At 44.1% G+C, this 22,355-nt stretch overlaps 1 protein-coding gene across 1 annotated transcript; it reads left to right on the top strand.

The window, feature by feature from the left end:
- Positions 1 to 2,362: 2,362 nt before the first annotated feature.
- On the top strand, positions 2,363 to 14,147 carry EPDR1 (ependymin related 1). The gene is made up of 3 exons (XM_083706422.1): positions 2,363 to 2,997; positions 13,086 to 13,294; positions 13,745 to 14,147. Exons 1-3 carry the CDS (start codon positions 2,744 to 2,746, stop codon positions 13,933 to 13,935), a joined length of 654 nt encoding a protein of 217 aa, XP_083562548.1. The 5' UTR covers positions 2,363 to 2,743; the 3' UTR covers positions 13,936 to 14,147.
- The last annotated feature ends 8,208 nt before the right edge of the window (positions 14,148 to 22,355 follow it).

Raw genomic sequence — 22,355 nt, forward strand, 5'->3', positions numbered from 1 at the left:
TACATTATACCCTTTCAATTAAAGTTAAATGCACCCATTACAGGAAATCTGGGCAATGAAATACAGGTCAAGTATGCATGTACAAACCTTATTTACTGCACAGGAACCAAGAGCCTACTTAGGGTTTTTATTTGTTTGCAGTTAAGTCTCAGTGAAATAAGCTGGACTGAGCTCCTTGTAAATGGGTTTTGGTCAAGACCTTATATTCACATGTGACCCTATAGATATTGCTGGACCCTAACACCCATCATTTGCCATCACTGGTTATGCTGGCAGAGGCTGATGGGAGTTGAAATCCAACAACACACCCGGGGACTAAAGGTACTCCATTGTTGCACTAGTACTTCCCATGTCATTGTACTGCCAAGTACTATGAGTACAAAGTACTAGCTGTAGTAAGAATAGTATTGTATGGGTTAACAATGGCAGGATGCCCACTAAGATTTTGTGAATTCCCACTGTTAATGATGCAAACATCATCTGTCCTTTCTTCTGACCTCGGTATTTAATATTCCCCACCCCCTCAATCTGTTTATATACATAGCGGCAACTTAGGATAACAGTTCATGCATCTGATGAATCATAGAATCATAGAATCCTAGAGTTGGAAGAGACCACAAGGGCCATCGAGTCCAACCCCCTGCCAAGCAGGAAACACCATCAGAGCACTCCTGACATATGGTTGTCAAGCCTCTGCTTAAAGACCTTCAAAGAAGGAGACTCCACCACACTCCTTGGCAGCAAATTCCACTGTCAAACAGCTCTTACTGTCAGGAAGTTCTTCCTAATGTTTAGGTGGAATCTTCTTTCTTGTAGTTTGGATCCATTGCTCCGTGTCCGCTTCTCTGGAGCAGCAGAAAACAACCTTTCTCCCTCCTCTATGTGACATCCTTTTATATATTTGAACATGGCTATCATATCACCCCTTAACCTCCTCTTCTCCAGGCTAAACATGCCCAGCTGAAGCACACTCTGGTCCAAGAAAGGTTATGCCATAATAAATGTGTTAGTCTGTAAGGTGCCACAAGACTTGGTTGTGTTGGCTACAGCAGACTAAGCCAAGCTCTCTGGACTTGGTATTCCTTGGTAGACTAGAGTGGGATCCCAAACACAGAGCATAGGAAACTGCTGTATATCATGGGTCCACCTTGCTAAGGATTATCTATAGCAGTGGTTCTCAAAGGGTGTGGCTGGATGCACAACCAGAAACTAACCACACCATTCTTCAAGAGCATTGGCTGTTATTCTACACTTCTCCAAGACAAATTGCTGAGAACAGGGATTTTCAATTCTGACAAATGAGATCAGAAAAGTGAAAGACTTTGTGTTGATGAGGAGACAAGTTTCTTTGTCTCAAATTAGTTTGCACACATACTTATGGTGCGTATGCAAGAGGCTCGTTTATAATCATATTTTGAGAAAATTCATGTAGCTGCCTTGTTTTATATTTTCTGGATGTCCCATGGTCATATTATAAAGGTCTTGTGTTCTGTGTTATAAATAAAGCACTGCTAGGAGTTGCTTTTGTTTTCCAATGCGTTTCTTATCAATAAAAAAAAATGTGGGAGCAAATTTTTATTCTCAAAGTGTGGCTCAGAGAAAGAGGTTTGGGAACCACGGGTCTGTAGTGGCAGAAAGTGGCTTTCCAGAGTTTCAGACGGGGGGGGGGGCGTTCTCAGCCCTACCTGCAAGTGCTGGGCACTGAAACAGGGGCCTTCTGCACGCAAAGCAAGCACACTATTCTCCTACTGAAGCAGAATCCTTCCCTCTAAAAATATAAGCATGAACTCTGTTTATTCGGAAGGAAGTCCTAGGGGCTTTACTGCCAAGAAATTATTGCTCAGTGGCAAAACTGAGTTTGGTTCCAGACAGTGCTTTTTTTCTTAAAAAATGTTTAGGGGTACTCCCATTTTCCTACTCATATTGAAATACTGCCCCTCAATGAGGCCAAAATAGATTCACAAAATGTTTAGGAGTATTTGTACCCCTGTGTCCCCACCTCCAGGACTAGATTGTTTGATAAACAGCAACCACCCAGGTCCATCATCTATGTCATTTGAAACGGCTCGTTTTTATTGTGTATTTTGTGTTCTCATTTTGTATTTTTATGTTGTGAACCACTCTGTGATGTTCGGATGAAGGACCACATACAAATTTAAGAAATAACAACAATATTTGGGTTTTGGTTCTGCAACGTGCGGTTTCCAGATTATATACTGTGGGGGGGGGGTATTAAAAATCATTTAATTAGGAACGCCCAACGAATTGCAGAGACAGCACATTGAAGAGAGGCATTTCGGTTTCCTGGTTAGGAATACTGCATCCGACACGGCCTCGGTCCGGGCTGATCGGGACCCCTTTTGGTGCCAAAAGAATCGCGCGAGGCGATGGAGCCCCGGAGCCTCTCTTGGCGCAGCATCCGAGATGCGCTTCTACTCCGCGGCCGTTAGGAAGCGCAATACGGCGGCGGCGATGTTTGCTGCCTTTCCAAGCCGAAGAAGGCGAGTGGAGAGGGCTCTCTCTTCTTCTTCCCTGGCGCAGAGGAAGCAGAGAGCTTGTTGGGTAAAGAGACGGTGCCCGTTTGGGCTGCCGCGGGCTCCCTCTGCAGTTCCCGTCCCTCGGCTGGTTGCAGCAGCAGCAGAAGGCTCGGCCCCGCGCTCGCTCCCCAGCCTCTCTCGCCGTCCGAAGGGACCCTTGGAGAGCGAGCGACCCGGCGCCCTTGCAGGAGAGCGCGGCGAGGAACATGGTCCCGGGCGCCTTCCCAGGGCGACGGCTACTGCTGCTGGCGCTGCTGCTCGGCGGCGCCTTAAGCCTGGCCCCGACGGCAGCGAGCGCGCCGCCGGCCGTGCCTTGCCAGGCCCCGCTGCAGTGGGAAGGGCGCACGGTGGTGTACGACCACAGCACCGGCAGGAACACCCGGGCGGCCGTGTCCTACGACGGCCAGAACCAGCGCCTGCGGATCCTGGAGGAGAGGAAGCAGCTCATTCCTTGCAAGAAGTAGGTGCGACGCGCCCCGGCGCAGCTTCTCCCGTGCGCTCTCGGGGGCGCAGCAGCTGCCGCGCGGGCTCCGGGGAGAGCTGTTCCCCCCTTGGCCGCGCCTTCCGTGGGGTGGGGATGGGGATCCTCTTGCCACCAGCCAATCGCCGCTCCCCTGCCGCTGTCTTGCGTAGGGGAGCGTGTGGATGATGCGCGATCCCCCGGCCAAGCAACGACGACACAAGCGCACCAAGTTCCCCGGCCACGCTGGGCGCGGTTCTCAGGGCTGCCCTTCTTCTCTGCAGGCTGCTTGAATTTGGGGGGCTGTCGTTGGAATGTAGCTCGTGAAGACCCCCAAGTCGGGGAGGGCTTTGCGCAGGAACTCCTGTGGAGCCCCCGAAACGCAGGCGGTGTTTTCAGTGACGGGTAGCTGAGATCTTGCAGGGTGTGGAACAGGCTGTTGACAAGCGCAGTTTGTAGCAAATCGCGCGCGTGTTTTTCTCCTGTTTTGGATTCCAGCCACCCACGCCCCTTTCCAGGACACTCCATTTCGTCAACCCTTACCCATGCACCCAGTAGAGATCTAAGTGACTGGAAAGACTCTACACTTATTGGGCTTTTTCTTTAGTTACCCACAACCCCGCATAGATCTCTCCCAATTCTTCCACGCAAAGCTTATTTTTTGCAAACTTAGAGATTCCCGCAAGCCTCTGTGTGGATGGTTCCATTTAGGCCATGTATGGATTTACAGTATGATGGTGACAGATATTTGTGTCATTACTTTTGACCAGAACCACAATAGTCCACCTATTGTAGAGATAGATTCAACACATTAAAATATTAACCAGCCCATTTTTCCCCTTCTGAGTTTGTATCTCTGGTACCCTAGACAGCAACCAAGGAAGAGGCCTATCGTTCTTGCAGCGTAATCTGAAGTATATTACTTCTCTTCTTTCCCCACATGTTTTCCTTCTGCAGTTCTTCCATTCAGAACATTTTTCTGATAATTTAATAGATACTTAGAAATGCATCGGATGCAAAACTGAATCCATCCAATCACATCACACTAATTAATATATGACTCTGACATTTAGCATATTTCTCTCAAAGCAGTTTGTTTCACAATATTTATATACTGCTTTCCAACAATAACGGTTCTCAAAGCAGTTCACAGCAAATCAGATTTAGAAGCAGAGTGTTATTTAAAAAAAATCCATAATTAAATTTCATGGAATAATTAACTGCTGTATGTTGCACTTGGTGATTTGAGAATGTGATGGGCTGGTCAGACGCAGGAAGGGTCAGGGCTAGGATTAGCCTGTCCCCCCCCCCCCACTCCCTCCCAGGCCTCCACAGCTAGAAGCGGCCAGCATACTTGTGTCAGTCTTCCTTCAGATCTGATAAGGAAGCACCATATGGCAGAGTGAAAATATAACAGCAAATGTCTGCAGAGCAGAAGGTACATCTCAAAACAAACAGTGTGTGAGCAGGTGTCTCTTAACTTGCTTAAGTTTAAGGATGTGTTATAAAAGGTGCAAATAGTTTCTCCTCTATTAAAATTACAGTAAATAATAATAATAGTAATTTATTATTTATACCCCGCCCATCCGGCTGGGTTTCCCCAGCCACTCTGGGCAGCTCCCAACCGATTAAAAACAGAATAAAACATCAAATATTACAAACTTCCCTAAACAGGGCTACCTTGAGATGTCTTCTTAAAGTCAGATAGTTGTTTATTTCCTTGACATCTGATGGGAGGGCATTCCACAGAGTGGGTGCCAACACTGAGAAGGCCCTCTGCCTGGGTCCCTGTAACCTCACATCTCACAGTGAGCGAATCGCCAAAAGGCCCTTGGAGCTGGACCTCAGTGTCCAGGCTGAACGATGGGGGTGGAGACACTCCTTCAGTTTTACAGTTCTGGTTCAGAAAACGTCACATTAACTTCAGCCGCTTAGTATCATATCTGAAATATTGTTTGCTCAATTGTGATTTTGCCTCCGGGTAGCTATCAAGAAGAAGCCCATCCTCCAATTCCCACCAGTTTCAACTGCTTACTCTTGAGTTATTCATGGATCACAATATTTCTCTGCAGAAGTATGAACACCACCCACCTCTGTTTACTAGAGAGAATGCACTATTGTTTACACCAGGCCCGTCCAATTCCCAAGCGACTGTGATCTACTTCCAGTATAACACAACTGGCAGTGATCTACCCATTGTCACTGAGGATTGCCCAGAGTTGTTGAGATTTTTCTGGGGAGACCAGAGTTGTTGCACTTTTTTAAGGGGAAATGATATCAATTGCTTACCAAAAACTGTGCCCCAGCGCTAAAAACACTCATCATATTCCCAAACGCCTAGAGAAAACGCCTAATGCCACCCGCTTGACATGACAGAGGGACAGCGTGAGAGGGGCAGGGGGTGGAGACATTCCCCAGTTTTTTTAATCCTACGATCGATAAGGATCCCGCGATCAACCAGGATCAAGGGGGATCTACCTGTCGATCACGGTCGACCGGTTGAACATGTCTGGTTTACACCAATCCAAGAATGAAATAGATGATTCAAGAGCAGCTGATCTTTCACTGGCACTCTTTCGACTTGCACCAGGTTCCCAAATTGTAGATCTGTAGTATGGTTGCTAGAAGTTAGTTACCCTGGAGGCTCCAGCGTTGGAGGTCCAGAATGGCGGGGAAATCAAGGGGGGAATTGAAGTGAAGTGAACTGATGGCATAACTTCCTTCTTGACCTCTGCAAACAGAGGAGGGCAACCAAAATGGTCAAAGGCCTGGAAACGATGCCTTATGAGGAACGGCTAAGGGAGCTGGGCATGTTTAGCCTGGAGAAGAGGAGGTTAAGGGGTGATATGATAGCCATGTTCAAATATATAAAAGGATGTCACATCGAGGAGGGAGAAAGGTTGTTTTCTGCTGCTCCAGAGAAGCAGACACGGAGCAATGGATCCAAACTACAAGAAAGAAGATTCCACCTAAACATTAGGAAGAACTTCCTGACAGTAAGAGCTGTTCGACAGTGGAATTTGCTGCCAAGGAGTGTGGTGGAGTCTCCTTCTTTGGAGGTCTTTATGCAGAGGCTTGACAACCATATGTCAGGAGTGCTCTGATGGTGTTTCCTGCTTGGCAGGGGGTTGGACTCGATGGCCCTTGTGGTCTCTTCCAACTCTATGATTCTATGATTCTAAACAATGATTGAAAGGTGGGTGATAGATTTAATTCACTTCAGTTTGGGAAGGAGTGGGGGGAAAGTAATTTGGTAAGAGGAGCATTATTGATCATTATACTAGTCAGTTCTGGAAAACTTTGATTGTGGGAGATGTTGAGTCATTCTGGCCATTGTCCAGTTAAGCACTCAAGGATGGGACGAACTCTGCACAGTTTAATGGAAGATCTGCCAGCTCTCTGGCATTGCTTTCTCCAACATCAGTCAATTTGGCTTGGCACATAATCTGGTAGAGATATATGAACTGGTTTGTGGCAAGGACTATGAAAGAGCAGGAAATGGAATACTAGCATCCCCACTAGTGCAGCATTGAGAGAACCCAACTGTTTAAAACTGTTTGGCAGTTGAATAAAACATTATTCTTTAGCTCCAAGGGACAGTTTATACAATCACAGAATCATGGAGAAGATTACCAAGCTGTAGGTAGAGTTGCATGTTTGAATGCTCTCCCATTTCCTTCACATTGAAAACCAGTATGTTGTTTTTATTTTAAATAATATTTATTAAGAGTTTAAAGATTACAAAAAGAAAGAAAAAGAATTAAACAAATCAACATAATAAAATACAAAAACAGAAACAAAAACACTACATAAAACATTGAATTAACAAAACAAAACAAAAACAATTAAAAACACTTCCAATATTTTCAATCTTAACTTTCATTCACTTGTTTCACTGACTTCCTCACACCTCCCTTTTTGTATTCCACTTCAATTAACTGTTTCAGCAATTCCTTTCCATCTTCATCTATTTTCTGTCCTGTAATTAATCTTAACATATTCTAACCTTGTTTTTCCCCTTTAATACATTAACAATCTATCTGTACCTAGTTCCTTATAACATTTCTGCCAAAGCCATATAACTTCATTCCACCATTTTTCTATAGCTCATTAATTTTACAATATTTCTGTAAATAATCTTTAATTTTTTTTCCAAGCTTCTTCCACCGACTCTTCTCCCTGGTCTCGGATTCTGCCAGTCATTTCCGCCAATTCCATATAGTCCATCAACTTCATCTGCCACAGAGGAGGGTTCAGCCTCTCCCTCTGCCTTGTCTTCCTCTATAGGTCTGAAGTGAAGTTTCTTTTGTTTGTGGGGTGGATTCTTCAAACATACAGAGCTCTATCTGCAGCCTGAAGTGATACAGTAAAAGGTAAAGGTAAAGGGAACCCTGACTGTTAGGTCCAGTCGCGGACGACTCTGGGGTTGCGGCGCTCATCTCGCTTTATTGGCCGAGGGAGCCGGCGTTTATCCACAGACAGCTTCCGGGTCATGTGGCCAGCATGACTAAGCTGCTTCTGGTGAACCAGAGCAGCGCACAGAAACGCCGTTTACCTTCCCGCCGGAGCGGTACCTATTTATCTACTTGCACTTTGAGGTGCTTTCGAACTGCTAGTCGGCAGGAGCAGGGACTGAGCAACGGGAGCTCTCCCCGTTGCGGGGATTTAAACCGCCGACCTACTGATCGGCAAGCCCTAGGCTCTGTGGTTTAGACCACAGAGCCACCCGCGTTCCAAAGTGATACAGTCTTCATCGATTATTCTCCTGATTGTATAAATTGGCTCTGGGGAGGTATAACTGTTGGTTACTGGTCGTTGAAGCAGTGTGACACTCGGGGTAACTGCATTATAGGACAATGTGTTTATTTAAGAACAAGTAGGTTTCTGGTGTCCTCGGATGACGTCCAAGTAACAATATTCAGGTCTGTATAATGTATGGGGAAAGGGCTGGTCTACAAGGTGAAAGAAAGATCACATTGTACTGCTCTCTCAGGATATCAGGGGCGTGTGGGGGAATCACATGCTTGGCAGCTTCTGTAGAAATCTCTGTCGAGATTTCTAGCTAGCCTTCTTGACACGATAGTTTTCTATGCTTGGGAAGTATTTCACAAAAGACAACATTCAAATATGCGATGGATTTTGTGCACCTCATACACACACATTTTCTGACGTGCCATGGTTCTGGAGGTAAAAAGAAAGAAAGATGCTTATTTCTGAAAGTTACCACTTGCTTGCAACATGCAACCTGTCCTTTCAGAGAGGGGCCGCTAGTCTCAGCCAGAAAGCAGAAGTAAACCTCTTTCTCTCTCCTCGCCCCCCCCCCCCATGGGACCCTGTAAATTACTTCTTTGGCTCTTTTATCGGCTCATGTGGGACCAACATGGACAACTGGCCCTGATGAATACTTGAGGTTCCCAACCTCTATGGTTGTAATTCGTGGGCAGGCATTTAATTTTATCCTGATTCTAATTTTTAAGCTGTATTTTTAATCAATTGTTTGATTGTGTATTTGATATTTGGTGTTAGCCGCCCTGAGCCCGGTCTTGGCTAGGGAGGGCGGGGTATAAATAAAAATTTACTTGCTTATTTACTTACTTACTTACTTACTAAGCCGCAGGGCAAGCAGGTTTTATCTGAAATGAAAAACCCACACTATCCTCTCTAAAATAAAAACGTAGAGATGGAAATCAGTATCTGCACCAGGGATAGCTAAGCCCTGATTCGGGGGCCTAATCCAGCCCCAAACCACATTTTTCTCCCCCAATCCCACTGATTTCGGTGGCAGCCACAAAATTAATAATACCCAGCCCAGCATCCTAACAGGGATGAAGATTCATCCCTGATCTGCAACACTCATCAGATCTGCATGGATCAACTGGTAAGGAGTATCTGTACATGTGTGTGTATGCACACAGTGCATGGAAGAATGTGGCAGTACCCACTGCTGGCGTGCAGCCCTCGGAAGGAGAATGCAACTTTCAGGCCAAACAAGTTAGCCTATGGTTACCAGATTTTTTTCAATGGATCCAGGGACACTTTTATTTTTTTATTTTTTTTTGAAGCTGAGTAGCAACAGGGAATCAGTAGTGGGGACGGTGAGGCAAAAGGCCCTGGGCCCAAGCACACATGTATATTGTATAAAGGTGCAAAGCCCTTCTTTATGTGAAACATAAATGTGCAGAGTTTTTTAAAAACTGGGCAACGGCTGCTCACCCGCAACTCCTGAGCCTCCCCCGAACAGTCAGAACAAAGGGGGAAGGAGATCTGTACTGCCGGACATCCCCAGTTCCCCTTCGGCAGTGGCGTCGTCAGTGGCAGTCATATGCACACATCATATGGGGACTTCCAGCAAGGAAAAATGGTGGGCTCCACGGCAGCGAGCAGCTCCTGAAGCCAGCTAGAGCCAAGTGCACTACCAGGCTGGCTCCGGGCTGCTGAGGCTGCCGCTGCCACATTTCCCGGGGACAGATTTGCAAATCGGGGGACATTCTGGGGACGGAATTTGTCTGGGGTCAGATTTGCAAATCCGGGGACTGTCCCCAGGAACTGGGGACATCTGGTAACCCTAAGTTAGCCACCCCAAGCTATGCTCGGGACACACTGTGTGTTGGGAGCTGCACTCTTCATGATTTTTAAAAATAGGTTGAGCTTATTGCCGGCACTCTTAACTTTTAACTCTGTTTAATAAGAGCATAATCCAAAATCAACTGAACCAATTGATTCAAAACACCTCGTCTTCAGAGTTGCATTTTGCTTTAGGATGATTTGATGGGTGGGATTAAGGTAAATGGTCTTCGACTTATATTTGGAGAGGGAACACAGTAAATATAGATTTTTGAACTCCCCCTAGAAAGGGTGGTGAACTGGAGGCGGTAAATAGTAGCAGGTGTTGGAAGACCTAGAGTGAGATGCTTAAAGGTTGCCTGCGGTCTTTTGATTGAAGTGGGAAATATGGGCGATAGGAAGAATGTGTCTGAAATTGAATCTGGAATAAGGATTCCGAAGGCGCCAGGTTCTCCGAAAAGAGCTCAAGGGAAAGATACAAAGATGTCCTTTCCTGTAGTATCTGTCAGAAAGAAACCTCAAAAGAGGTGCTCAACTCTTCAGGCAGAGGCGGAAAGATAATATTGGTGATTATCAGAAAATCTAGTCTGCAGCTCAAGACCATGAAATGTATTGTGTGGTGCACATGAATGAGAAATATACAGTTGCTAAAAATGAGTAAAACTGTTAAGTATCACTGGATGAAAACCATTAAATCTGGTATTCAACAACCTTCACTTGCTCAAAATACGCTTTCTAGAGTTGCACTCTCTGATGGGGCTGTATCAGATTTGACTGTACCTTGTTGGGTAGGACTGGACAATGGAGGTCTCCCTTGCTTTTCCTCACCCTGTAGCTCTGTCTACAGCCCAATTTCCTCTACTTGACTGGTTGTTTAATTCCCCAACTCTCCATTTTCCCATTTATCTTGCTTATTAAGTTGGCTTGAAGGTAGTTAGAGGATTCTGTGTTGCCTAGCAGCCGTGCTTTGTTCCTTTTCTCTTGAACCTGAGAATATGGCCGCCTCTGAGCTGAAGCAGGCACACGTGTGGCCAACCTGTGACGATAGGAATGGAGATAGTGGAAGGGGCATTGAGAACAATGTACGGGGAAAACCCCACTTCTTCTGCTTCTTCTACCACAAAAATTCTGATATTTGTGGAAGATCCGGAATGGATCACCAATATTTTCATTTGTCTGGCATGTGCACAAACATAGTCATGTGGCGACTCTGTTGATGAGTGTAGTTTGCACCATTTCCCTTCCAGTTTGCAAGCCCAGTTCAGAGTGAAGGCAATCGCACTGAGTCCATGTTTTGCCCACGATAGCAGTCTTTAGCTGAAGACAACATTTCAGCACAGTAACCAGGTTCACCATAACTTGGGCGGGCACAGAGTTCTCCTCATCTCTTATCCTCCCACAAGATTAGAATTCTGGAACACTAAGTATTAATAATGCAGTGGTACCTTGGTTCCCAAATTTAATCCGTTCCGGGAGTCCGTTCGATTCCCGACATACCTCGAAAACCAAGGCATGACTTCTGACTGGCTGCAGGAGTTTCCTGCACTCAATCGGAAGCCACATCGGACGTTTGGCTTCCGGAAAACATTCACAAACCAGAACACTCACTTCTGGGTTTGCCGTGTTCAGGAACCAATTTGTTTGGGAACCAAGCCGTTTGCATACCAAGGTAAAGGTAAAGGGACCCTTGACAATAAAGTCCAGTCGTGAACGACTCTGGGGTTTCAGCTCTCATCTCGCTTTAAAGGCCGAGGGAGCCAGTGTTTGTCCGCTTCCGCAGACAGTTTTTCCGGGTCATGTGGCCAGCATGACTAAGCTGCTTCTGGTGAACCAGAGCAGCGCACGGAAACGCCACTTACCTTCCCGCCGGAGTGGTACCTATTTATCTACTTGCACTTTGATGTGCTTTTGAACTGCTAGGTTGGCAGGAGCAGGGACTGAGCAACGGGAGCTCACCCCGTCATGGGGATTCAAACTGCTGACCTTCTGATCGGCAAGCCCTAGGCTCTGGGGTTTAACCCACAGCACCACCCAAAGTGATACAGTCTTCATCAATTACAAACCCAAGCAGCACGGTGGTTTAACCCACAGCTCCACCCGTGTCCCAAGGTACCACTGTAATGAAAAATAAAAATAAATGAAAGTGTTATTTCCATGGACATGCTCATAACTCGGACATTTGTGGACTGAAGGAACACGGAGGCATGTAAGGGATGTGACTCCAGCCTCAGAACCTTTCTCGGTTTAAGAACAACCCGCCATTCTTGTCGAAAGGAAAACCCCACACAGACTGCTATAAAAGAGGCAGGCAACCAGCTGCAAATGCACTCTTTTGAATGCTGGCTCAAACAGCAACTGTACCACAATAAAATTGTAAGTGTGGAAAGCGTTCTACCATAGGAAACTAAATTTCTTTAAGCTGCCGTTGTGAGCACTTCTATGGAACAGAGAGGGGCACTCAGGATGCATGGCTGTTTGTTACATCGAAGTCCAAGATAGAAGAATCAGAGTGAACTCCAAATCTTTTCTTTCTTTCTGATTTTCTCCCAGCCTAAATACAGGTTGTTAGAGTGGAGAGGCAATTCTCTTTATTAGGAGATACTAAAAAGAGCAGTCTTAAAATATACTGGGTTTTTGCAACTGGATATTCCAAGAGCAGGTCTTTGAACTTTTCCTTCATTATGCACCACTGTACTGACATTTCCTTCTAGTTTCCTGCTACTATTTAGGCTTAAAATTGTATCTGTGCAATGCGTGTCTCGCGCTTTAGGTTTTACCTGACTTGGTTTTGAATTCATGTCATCTAGCAAAGAATAGAAGTGTGCTTTAAAACTGCTTAGGGTTATCTAAACACGCTCAGTAGGTTCAATGACCTTTTCCTGACCAAGCGAGAGCTTGTAACAGTGACAGGCTATATTTTTAAACCAATGTTATTTACAGGTCTTGTCCCCCTTGCTATTATTTCTTGGGCCTGTCCTTGGGTGAAAAATAAATGTGTCATTCTTGATTTTTACTCACACCTGCTTCCTTAATACAATTAAAACTAGACTTTTTGTTTCTTTGAAATAGAAATGTATTTTTAGCCAGTCTATAATAGTAAAGGAAGTCTGTGTGTTTAGGCACCAGTTGCTGGTGAATATTTTTGGAAGAGTTATTAACAGATAATGTTATATATATATTGAAAACAGTTAGGTACTTCTTTTCAGGTGAAACTCAGAGAGCAGTTTACATAAATGCAAGTATTAATGCAGTAAGCAGCCATTATATATAATTACAATAATTTATTATTTATACCCCGCCCATCTGGCTGGTCCATGGGTTGACCCAAGACTCCCTGGAATTGTAGTTCGCCAACGGTGTTTAAACTCTCCTATTTGAAATCCCTTGCCCCCCAAGAACTACAGCCCTAATGGCTCCCATGAGCCAGTTTAAATCTCTGGGATCGATGTGCACAATCTGTCATGTAATGATGCACACCCAAGAATTCACAGATATTAGCTTTGCTCTTGGTCTGCTTCTTTCAGGTTTTTTGAATATATCTACCTTTATAAAGACACGGTGATGTTTCAGATTGAGCAAGTGACAAAGCTGTGTTCCAAGATTGCCTTGACTGAGCCGTGGGATCCTTATGATATTCCCGACAACTCAACCTACGAAGATCAGAACTACATTGGAGGACCTGGGGACCAAATTATGGTACAGGAATGGTCTGACAGAAAACCAGCTAGGAAATGTAAGCATACTTTGGTTAATAAATTAATTGGGAGGGACTCTTTTTGAGAGAGAGAGGCTGGCTGATGGAAATGGATCACAGAAGGGAAATAGGTTGTTGTTGTTATTGGTGTATTGTTTGATATGGTTTAAAATGATTTTATATGTTGTAAATAGCCATGAGATAGCATTATCTTTTAATGTTAAGCAATTTAAGTGGATAATCCTCTGCAGATCCAAGAAGAGTTCAATTAGCATTGACTTTTAAGTTGAAAAACAGCTTAAATTTAAAGCAAGTCTATGTATCTTTTGGGGCCACAAGACCAAATGGGCTTGACGATTGTAGCATTAACCCTTCAATTTTTTGAGGGGGGGGGGGGGCGGGAAATGGCTTCTTCTTGCTGGCATAATGAAACCTTGAAAATTATCTATGATTCCCCTATATAAACTCATACTTTGTGCTTTGTTACAGCTGAAACCTGGGTTGGCGTTTATACAGTCAAAGACTGTTACCCAGTGCAGGAGACCTATACCAGGAACTACAGCGTGACAACCTCCACCCGATTCTTTGATCTAAAGCTTGGGATAAGTGATCCATCTGTATTCACGCCTCCCAGCACCTGCCAGACAGCACAACCAAACAAGATGAGCGATGAATGCTAATCACGGAGATTGGCTTCTACATGCAAACCTATGTAATATAGTTAGCATGATTCCTCAGCTGCTGGTGTCTTAACATGGTGGTTGCACTTTGCAGAATGGAGGGCTTTGGGAATGAGATCTCTCGTTGACTAGAAAAAGTGAGAGAACCCATCTCTCCACCAGAGTCTCATTCTAATATTGTCCTCATATTCTACACTTACCCGTGAAGCGTTTGTTTATATTTCCCAAGAGACACGTTGGGCTCTTAAGCATATTAAAATATCACATGCATTTGCTCGTTTTGGAGAAGTGAGCAGACATTGTGACATGTAGCAGAGAAGGCATTTTCATAACATGCCACCATTAACCGATTATGTAGAGAGATTTCCTTAACGTCTTGGAAGTTGTTACAGTAAATGAATTTGCTTTTGGGGAGGGGGGATCAAAAATAACTATTCATATAATAAGTGACTGGTGTGATGCTACGAATACTACAATGATGCCTCTGTTCTTCTACTTAATACTGCTTTCATGGGATCTGATGGGATTTCCTTCTCTTTTATGCACCCTGTATTAAATATGCTTTGTTAAAGCAATGTTCCTTCAATGTTCTCTCATTGAAAACCTACAGAGCTGGTGTCTTGTCAGAAATATATATTTGGCAACGTTAGATATATTTAGGATTCAAGGGCACTGCACCCAATGAATATATATATATATATATATATAGTATTTTTTGTAGTTATTTGTAGTTAACCTCTGCCAACAAACTTCAACTGTTCAACAGTCCCTGGCACTGAAGTCTGCTGCTATTCATTAGCTTTGTTTTATTTTTAGGATTGTTTTAATTTTGTTGGCATTTATTTGTAAGTCGTGTCTGAGTTTGGTTTTCGTCAGAGAAAGTATGGCGCAAATAAGTCAGTGGGGGGCGCTCTTAGAATTGCAGGGGCCTCTGTGTGCTCGGCAGTCAGTTTGCAGAGCTCCAGACTAAGCTGAGCATTGGTATTATTTTAGACATCTCAATGAAATTGAGTGTCATTTACCCTTACTGGCTAGGAAAAGAAGACCATCTTTTGTCAAGAAAGCAGCTCTTTTAGTACATATAAGAACTACACACCCATCAGTGGTGATGTAGATTATGGGTAGGCAAACTAAGGCCCGGGGGTCGGATCCGGCCCAATCGCCTTCTAAATCCGGCCCATGGACTGTCCAGGAATCAGCGTGTTTTTACATGAGTAGAATGTGTCCTTTTATTTAAAATGTATCTCTGGGTTATTTGTGGGGCATAGGAATTCATTCAGACAGTATATTTTTTTCAAAATATAGTCCGGCCCCCCATAAGGCCTGAGGGAGAGTGGAACTGGCCCCCTGCTGAAAAAGTTTGCTGACCCCTGATGTAGATCTTCTGTAGCTCTTCCTTCTGTGTGTTCAGTCTACGTGTGATTGGGCAAGGCCTCCTGTGCCTTCCTCCCAGTCTCCGCATGTTCACTGGAAGCGTGAAGGAAATTCAATGCATGCACATGACACCCAGGCACATAGCACCTGTCATTCCTTTTGCTCAACACATCAAGGTTGGAAATGGGGCTTCAGGTGCAACCCTGGACCCTAGTCACACGCTGACTGAAGTTGTGGAAGGGGAGGAGAGAACAGGGTCCGTTTCTTGCATCAGACAGGGTCAAAATGAGAGTGCTTATCAGTGCCTTTAAATATGACGCTTGTGTGTATTACTGTATAACGCCATTGCACTTTATGGAGTAACAAAGACGGGACCTCGGCCTGAGCAGTTAGCAATCTAAAATTTGAAACGGGGGAAAGAGGGGATAAAGATGGCAGATGAGGCTAATTGGGAGCGTATGCTTACTTTGGTCACACATTCTTGGCTTTGCCATGACAGGTGTTTTTGGGGAAAGATTTGAAGGAGGAGAAAAGCACAGGTAAGTGTTCTAGGAGGGAGGTTTAGCTGTGAGAAGCAGCAAGGAGGAAGGGCAGAGTTATCTGAGATAGCAGGAAACCTTCAGGCAACTGAGAACAGCGACGTTGGTGGCTTTTATGGCAAGGAAAGGGACCTTCTGATGGATCCATGAGGATTTTAGGAAGGCTCTCCTGCGGTCTGAAGGTGAAAAGAGACGAGTGGTTTTGGTGGCAGAATTGTGGGTGGAGGTGAGAAGGCTAAGGTGTACTAGAAAGTCGGATAGGAGGTTGTGACAATAGAAGAGGAGGGAGATGAAACAGGTACCATATAACCAAGGTTGAGGAACTGCTAGACTGCAGTATGGGGCTTCTCTTGGAGGCCACACATACCCACCCACCCATCAATTTGGTTTGTGAAAAGCCATCTCTTGGGGTTTGCCTTTGCTGTGTGCTGTGCCTACTTGCCCAAAAGGCTGTCCTGCCGCAGTTTGATCATGGGCAGTGGCAAGCCTGTTTTCCAAGGCTAATGGTTATGGAGGTGGAGAGGATCTTCCTGGAGAATGCAGTAGAAGAAGCTGGGGGTGATGGGAGGGAGAGACCAGAACATCCTGTGGGGCATCAAGTTGGCATCGGCTGTAATACAGAAATAGTTTTACAAGTTAGTGGCCTGCCCTAAACAACTTAAGCAGCACAGCATATATAATAATCTGTCAAGAGTTATTGACACATAAATTCAGGTAGTATTTGCTGAAAGCAGATGGGTAATAAACATACTCAAATGTTTATCTATTCTCAGATGTTACTAATAATAATTTCCTCATACATGAGCCAATGTGTTAATGTTAATGTTTATTATATTATTATTATTATTATTATTATTTAACCTATGTGGCCAATGTATTTTTGAACCGCCTTGTGTGTAGCAATATAGAAAGGCAGTATGCAAATTAGAAGTGAAATGAAATTAAATGAACGAATAGCACATTCTGTCAAGACAGAAAACATCTCCCCTTCATTAACGTTGCAAAATGTACTAAGAATCTTGATTAAAAGCTATAGAACTGAGTTTTTTGTGATGGTTTTCATATGATACACCATTGTTCCATGATATTGTAGATTAGGGAGATGGTGGTTCCTATCTCTTTATGATAATTGTTCTTAGTTTGTCATAATAATCATTCTAGCTAGTTTATTTTATGCACCTTTGAATAAAACACCCTGGAATAGTGCAAACACCTTTGAAAATGTTGCAGTGGGAGCTGGGTAAGATCAATATAGACTCTCACCTAGGGAATCAAGTCATGGATGTATTTCTCAGTTTTGTTCTGCCAACTAAATAAAGGTGTGTGTGTGAAAGCATGGAAAGGGTTGCACTTATTCTTCGTCCAGATTTCTGATGATTGCATTTGTCTGGATCCTAGGAAGCCCAGACCCAAGTTTGAGGAAAGCACTCTTTGGTGAGAGAAACCCAGCAGATATTTAATGTTGCATAACAGTAGCAAATGAAAGTATGGAAATATACACTGTACAGCCTTTAAAATGTGCCCTTTCTATTGTACTAAAAAATGCCTGGTTTGAATAATTCCTTCCAAAGTATCCCACTACCCTAGAATAGAAAATGACCACGCATTCGGTAAGCTATCAAGTAGTTTACTTACAAAATTCTTCAAAGGTCAGAAGAAAGGTGCACAGGAAGTTAAATGTTGGTTGGTTACAAAAGGTAAAAGTGCCTAAACTATTGGTATAGAGAAAATGCTGGTTTCAGGCTCCATTCTTGACTGAAGCAAAAGAGGATGGTTAAAGCCATGTGACTGGCAGGAGCAAGCCACTCAGAGCTCCTCACATACTTACTTACATGTAAACTGGAAGAACAAAAGGCTTGGTGGCCCATTTCCTTCCACAGTGAGGGGAAGTGGCACAGACTAAGCTGTGCAGGACAGTTTACTCTATGGTTTTAACTCCTTTCATGCTTTAATTAGACTGAAGAATTTATTTTATTTATTGAATTTATTTATTGAATTTATATACCGCCCTATATCCAGAGGTCTCAGGGCAGTTCACAGAATAAAATCAAAATATAAAACCACAAAATACATAATCAATATAAAAACAACAACCCAATAGCCCGCCCACCCCCAGTGCTTATATGAGGCTGGTTACCTTACACAACACAATTTTGGAACATTTATTTCTCTGAATCATAGGCTGTTCCACCCCAAGGGTTTGGATCAGGTAACAATGTTGAAATCTTAAATCCTCAGTTATATTATAAATAAAATAAGAAGAGCTCTGCTGTAGCTGACCTATCTAGTCTAGGACCATTTTTCACAGTGGCAACTCAGACGCCTCTGGGAAGCCTACAGATGGAACATAGGGAAGAACTGTGGTCTCTGTTGCCACAAGAACTGGTATTCAGAGTCACATCCTGGGGCTGGTATATAGCCATCAAGGGCTGATATTCATAGAATCATAGAACGGTACAGTTGGAAGGGGCCATGGGGGTCAACTAGTCCAACCCCCTGCAATGCAGGAATTTTGCCCAACATGGGGCTCAAACCCACAAACCTGAGATTAAGAGTCTCATGATCATGGCTGAGCTATTCATTGAAAGCTTTATGAATTTCAGATAGGAATTTTGGCTTCTCCAGTTTTCTATCTAATTACTTATTAAATTTTGAAACACATAAAAAGACAAAAATATTATCAGCGTCAAAACAATATTATGCACTTCTAAGAAATAAACCTAAGATTGGCAGCTGATAAAGTACTTCAAGAAAGAAAGAGAAAACCAACCAGCCACAAAACAACTAGTCAATTATTTACAAAAAACAACAAGAGTTCTGCCGTGTATACCATATCCAAAACATATCCATCGGGTAGGTACATTTGTTACTCATTTCTCTCAGAATGGATGGGTTCAAAATAAAATACAAAGATTATACATAAAAATCCATACTTGTTTTGCTACTTTAGATCCAATCGTGTGGAAAGGAAAGAAGGGGCTATGTCAACCACACCTTAGTATTGCCCGTGTTCTTCAGTGTTAGTAAATATAAAATTGAACAGTCAAGCTTGCAACATGCGTCCAATAAGCTTCTTACTGCAGGTCTACGCTGCCTTCTGTACAAATACCCTGTAAAGCCAACTGTGGTGTTGCCTCATTTGCCACACAGACCGTTTGAAAATCCTTTGAGACAGCGTGAGGCTAACTTGCTTTACCATGTGTCTGTATTCTGTACTTGAGGGGCAAATTCTACTTTATTATTTGTTTAATTTATATGAGCAGCCTGGGGCGAGGGAGTTCACCCCAGGATTATCACAGTGCTTTGGGTCTCAGTGTGGGGCTAGAGCATGGGAACACCAGCTAGCCTAGTCCTACGCAAGACTAGGATGAAATCAGGATTTTGCTGGAACATTGCCTTGGCAGCAAATGATCCCGAGTGCTTTTAACTAAGGGCTGGATAATTTTAGTGCAGAGCATGAAATTCAAACCCCTCGCCTTTTGAAAGTGACGCGAACTGTAACGCAGAGTGTCAAATGAGCCAGGGAGGCTTCCAGGGCGTCAGGACTGTTTGTTTATGAGAGCTGGCCAAGTCTGCCCAGCCCAGCTCAAACCCGAGGTGAGCTCAGTGAAAGCGCACTGGCTCTTTTATAAAGCCCTGCACACAAACACACCCACCCCTTCTCCAAAGCACCTTTGAGGCTGCAATCCCATGCATGCTTCCCTGGAAATAAGACCCATGGAAGTTCTGATGAAACACGCATAGGTTTGTGCTATAGAGACGGAGCAATAATGTGCAACTGTGTAAAGATGGTATTGTGTTTGGTGTCATCTAGACCTTTGTAGACAGCCTACACTTGCTTATAAAAATGTTACATTAATACAAAGCTACATAAAGGTAAAGGGACCCCTGACCATTAGGTGCAGTTGTGACCGACTCTGAGGTTGCGGTGCTCATCTCGCTTTATTGGCTGAGGGAGCCGGCGTACAGCTTCCGGGTCATGTGGCCAGCATGACTAAGCTGCTTCTGGCGAACCAGAGCAGCGCACGGAAACGCCGTTTGCCTTCCCTCTGGAGCGGTATCTATTTATCTACTTGCACTTTGACGTTCTTTCGCACTGCTAGGTGGGCAGGAGCTGGGACCGAACAAAGGGAGCTCACCCCCTTGCGGGGATTCGAACCGCCGACCTTCTGATCGGCAAGTCCTAGGCTCAGTGGTTTAGACCACAGCACCACCCGCGTCCCTTCACAAAGCTACATATACAGTATATATAAATCAATATCAATTCATTTTCCTACTTACACACCTCAGTTTCCAGGTTCTCACAAACAAACTCAGCTCACAAACTCTCACAACAAGGAGACTTCCTGGAAATAGTGGGCCTTATCCTGCTCTCTCATTCTAGACTTGCTTTTTATGGGCAGGCCCAGGTGGATGGTACTTCTTCAAGCTGCCCACAGCCGTGTCCCACTCATCTGTGCTCTCCACACCCAACTCCAGGGACAGCAGGTTTGTTGAGTATCCAAGGGGTCCAGAGGACGGCAAAAGGACCGCCTCCACCCAAAAAGCTAAATGGGAAGAGAAACTGAATACATTGGGACGCGGGTGGCGCTGTGGGTTAAACCACAGAGCCTAGGACTTGTTGATCAGAAGGTGGGTGGTTCGAATCTCCATGACGGTGTGAGCTCCTGTTGCTCAATCCCTGCTCCTGCCAACCTAGCAGTTTGAAAGCACGTCAAAGTGCAAGTAGATAAATAGGTACCGCTCCAGCGGGAAGGTAAACGGCGTTTCCGTGCACTGCTCTGGTTCGCCAGAAGCGGCTTAGTCATGCTGGCCACATGACCCGGAAGCTGTACGCCGGCTCCCTCGGCCAATAAAGTGAGATGAGCGCCGCAACCCCAGAGTCGGCCACAACTGAACCTAATGGTCAGGGGTCCCTTTACCTTTACCTTTGAACACATTGTGTTCTTTAAATTGTGGCTTTAAATGAAATCTTCTTTCTTTGATTGTCTTCCATGAACATGGTCTTAACAGTGATTCCGTAAGTGACTGTGGAGGCCAATTCTGGACCCACACGTCCTTCCACAGTGGGGACATGGGTTTCCAGGCGGGACTTGATCACGGTGTGGGTTTGCCAAGCATGCCTTCCTTTTAGCATGTTTCTCCCTTTCATCCTGAGTTTGAGTGTTTTCAAAGTCTCTAAGGTGCTACTGGACAATTTTAAATTTTTATTTATTTATTTTGACTGCATCAGACCAACATGGCTACCTACCTGATTTCAAAGTCCATGACACCTTTGGTAAAGGCTGTTCTCCAATTGGAGCGCTCGCAGGCCAGTGTTTCCCAGTTGTTGTTGTTTACACCACATTTTAAAAGTTTTGCCTTGAGAGAGTCTTTAAACCTCTTTTGATGACCACTATGATTACACTTTCCATTTTTAAGTTTGGAATAGAGTTGTTGCTTTGGAAGACGATCATCAGGCATCCACACATGACCAGTCCAACAAAGTTGATGTTGAAGAATCATTGCCCTGACACTGGTGATCTTTGCTTCTTCCAGTACTCTGGCATTAGTTCGCCTGTCTTCCCAAGTGATGTGTAAAATTTTTCGGAGACACCATTGATGGAATCTTTTGAGGAGTTGGGGGTGGTATTTATAAGTGGTCCATGTTTCAAAAGCATACAGTAAGGTTGGTAGTACAATAGCTTTGTAAACAAGCATTTTGGTTTCCCTGTGAATGTCCTGGTCCTCAAACACTCTGCACTTCAAACAGGTAGCTCCTATCTAACAACTGGAGCATCAGCAGTTACCATTTTTTCTGAATCTTACTTGCCTTTTAAGGATGCCAAAGACCCCAGCAGGATCTTTGTGGTATTTGTTTTCATTCATGTACTCCAGGCTTTGCACTTTTAAGCAAAAGTCATGATAGAACTTGCATCTTCTCATGTATGTCATTTGTTTAGTTTACACACCTCCAGACTCTGCCATTTTATGGTTGTTCAAAGCATCTTCTAATATACCACCTTTTCTAAACCAATGCATCTTTAAAAGTCTGACATCTGCTAGTGAAGCTAGTTCTATTTTAGCTTTTCGTTGTAATCAATCCTGGAACAAGTTATCTGCATAAAAAGACTTTAAAATGCACAATAAACATCTCCTGCATTCAAGGCCTGTTTGATGGCACCCTGCTCTCCTGGCAAGGTTTTCCTCTTAAGCACAGAGGTCTTTGCAGATGGTGTGAGCTCATCATTCCCATTTCTTGTGCAGACTGGGTGTTTGCTGCTGGTTCCAGATGATAAAGATGAACTAATAGCAAGTTTTAAATATGATGCTTAACTAGCATGGAGATGGGAAAGAGAAATTCACAACCACTAAATTACAAACCTCCCATATAAGTTCTGAGATGGCAAAAATACTTGTCTTGATTTCTTTTTTTGCAGCCAGCTATGTTTTCCATAAGAATTGATGCTTTTGAATTATGGTGCTGGAGGAGACTCCTGAGAGTCCCATGGACTGCAAGAAGATCAA

This window comes from Podarcis gaigeae (genome assembly GCF_964106915.1).
Source record: "Podarcis gaigeae genome assembly, chromosome: 12".
In the NCBI taxonomy this organism is placed as follows: domain Eukaryota; kingdom Metazoa; phylum Chordata; class Lepidosauria; order Squamata; family Lacertidae; genus Podarcis; species Podarcis gaigeae.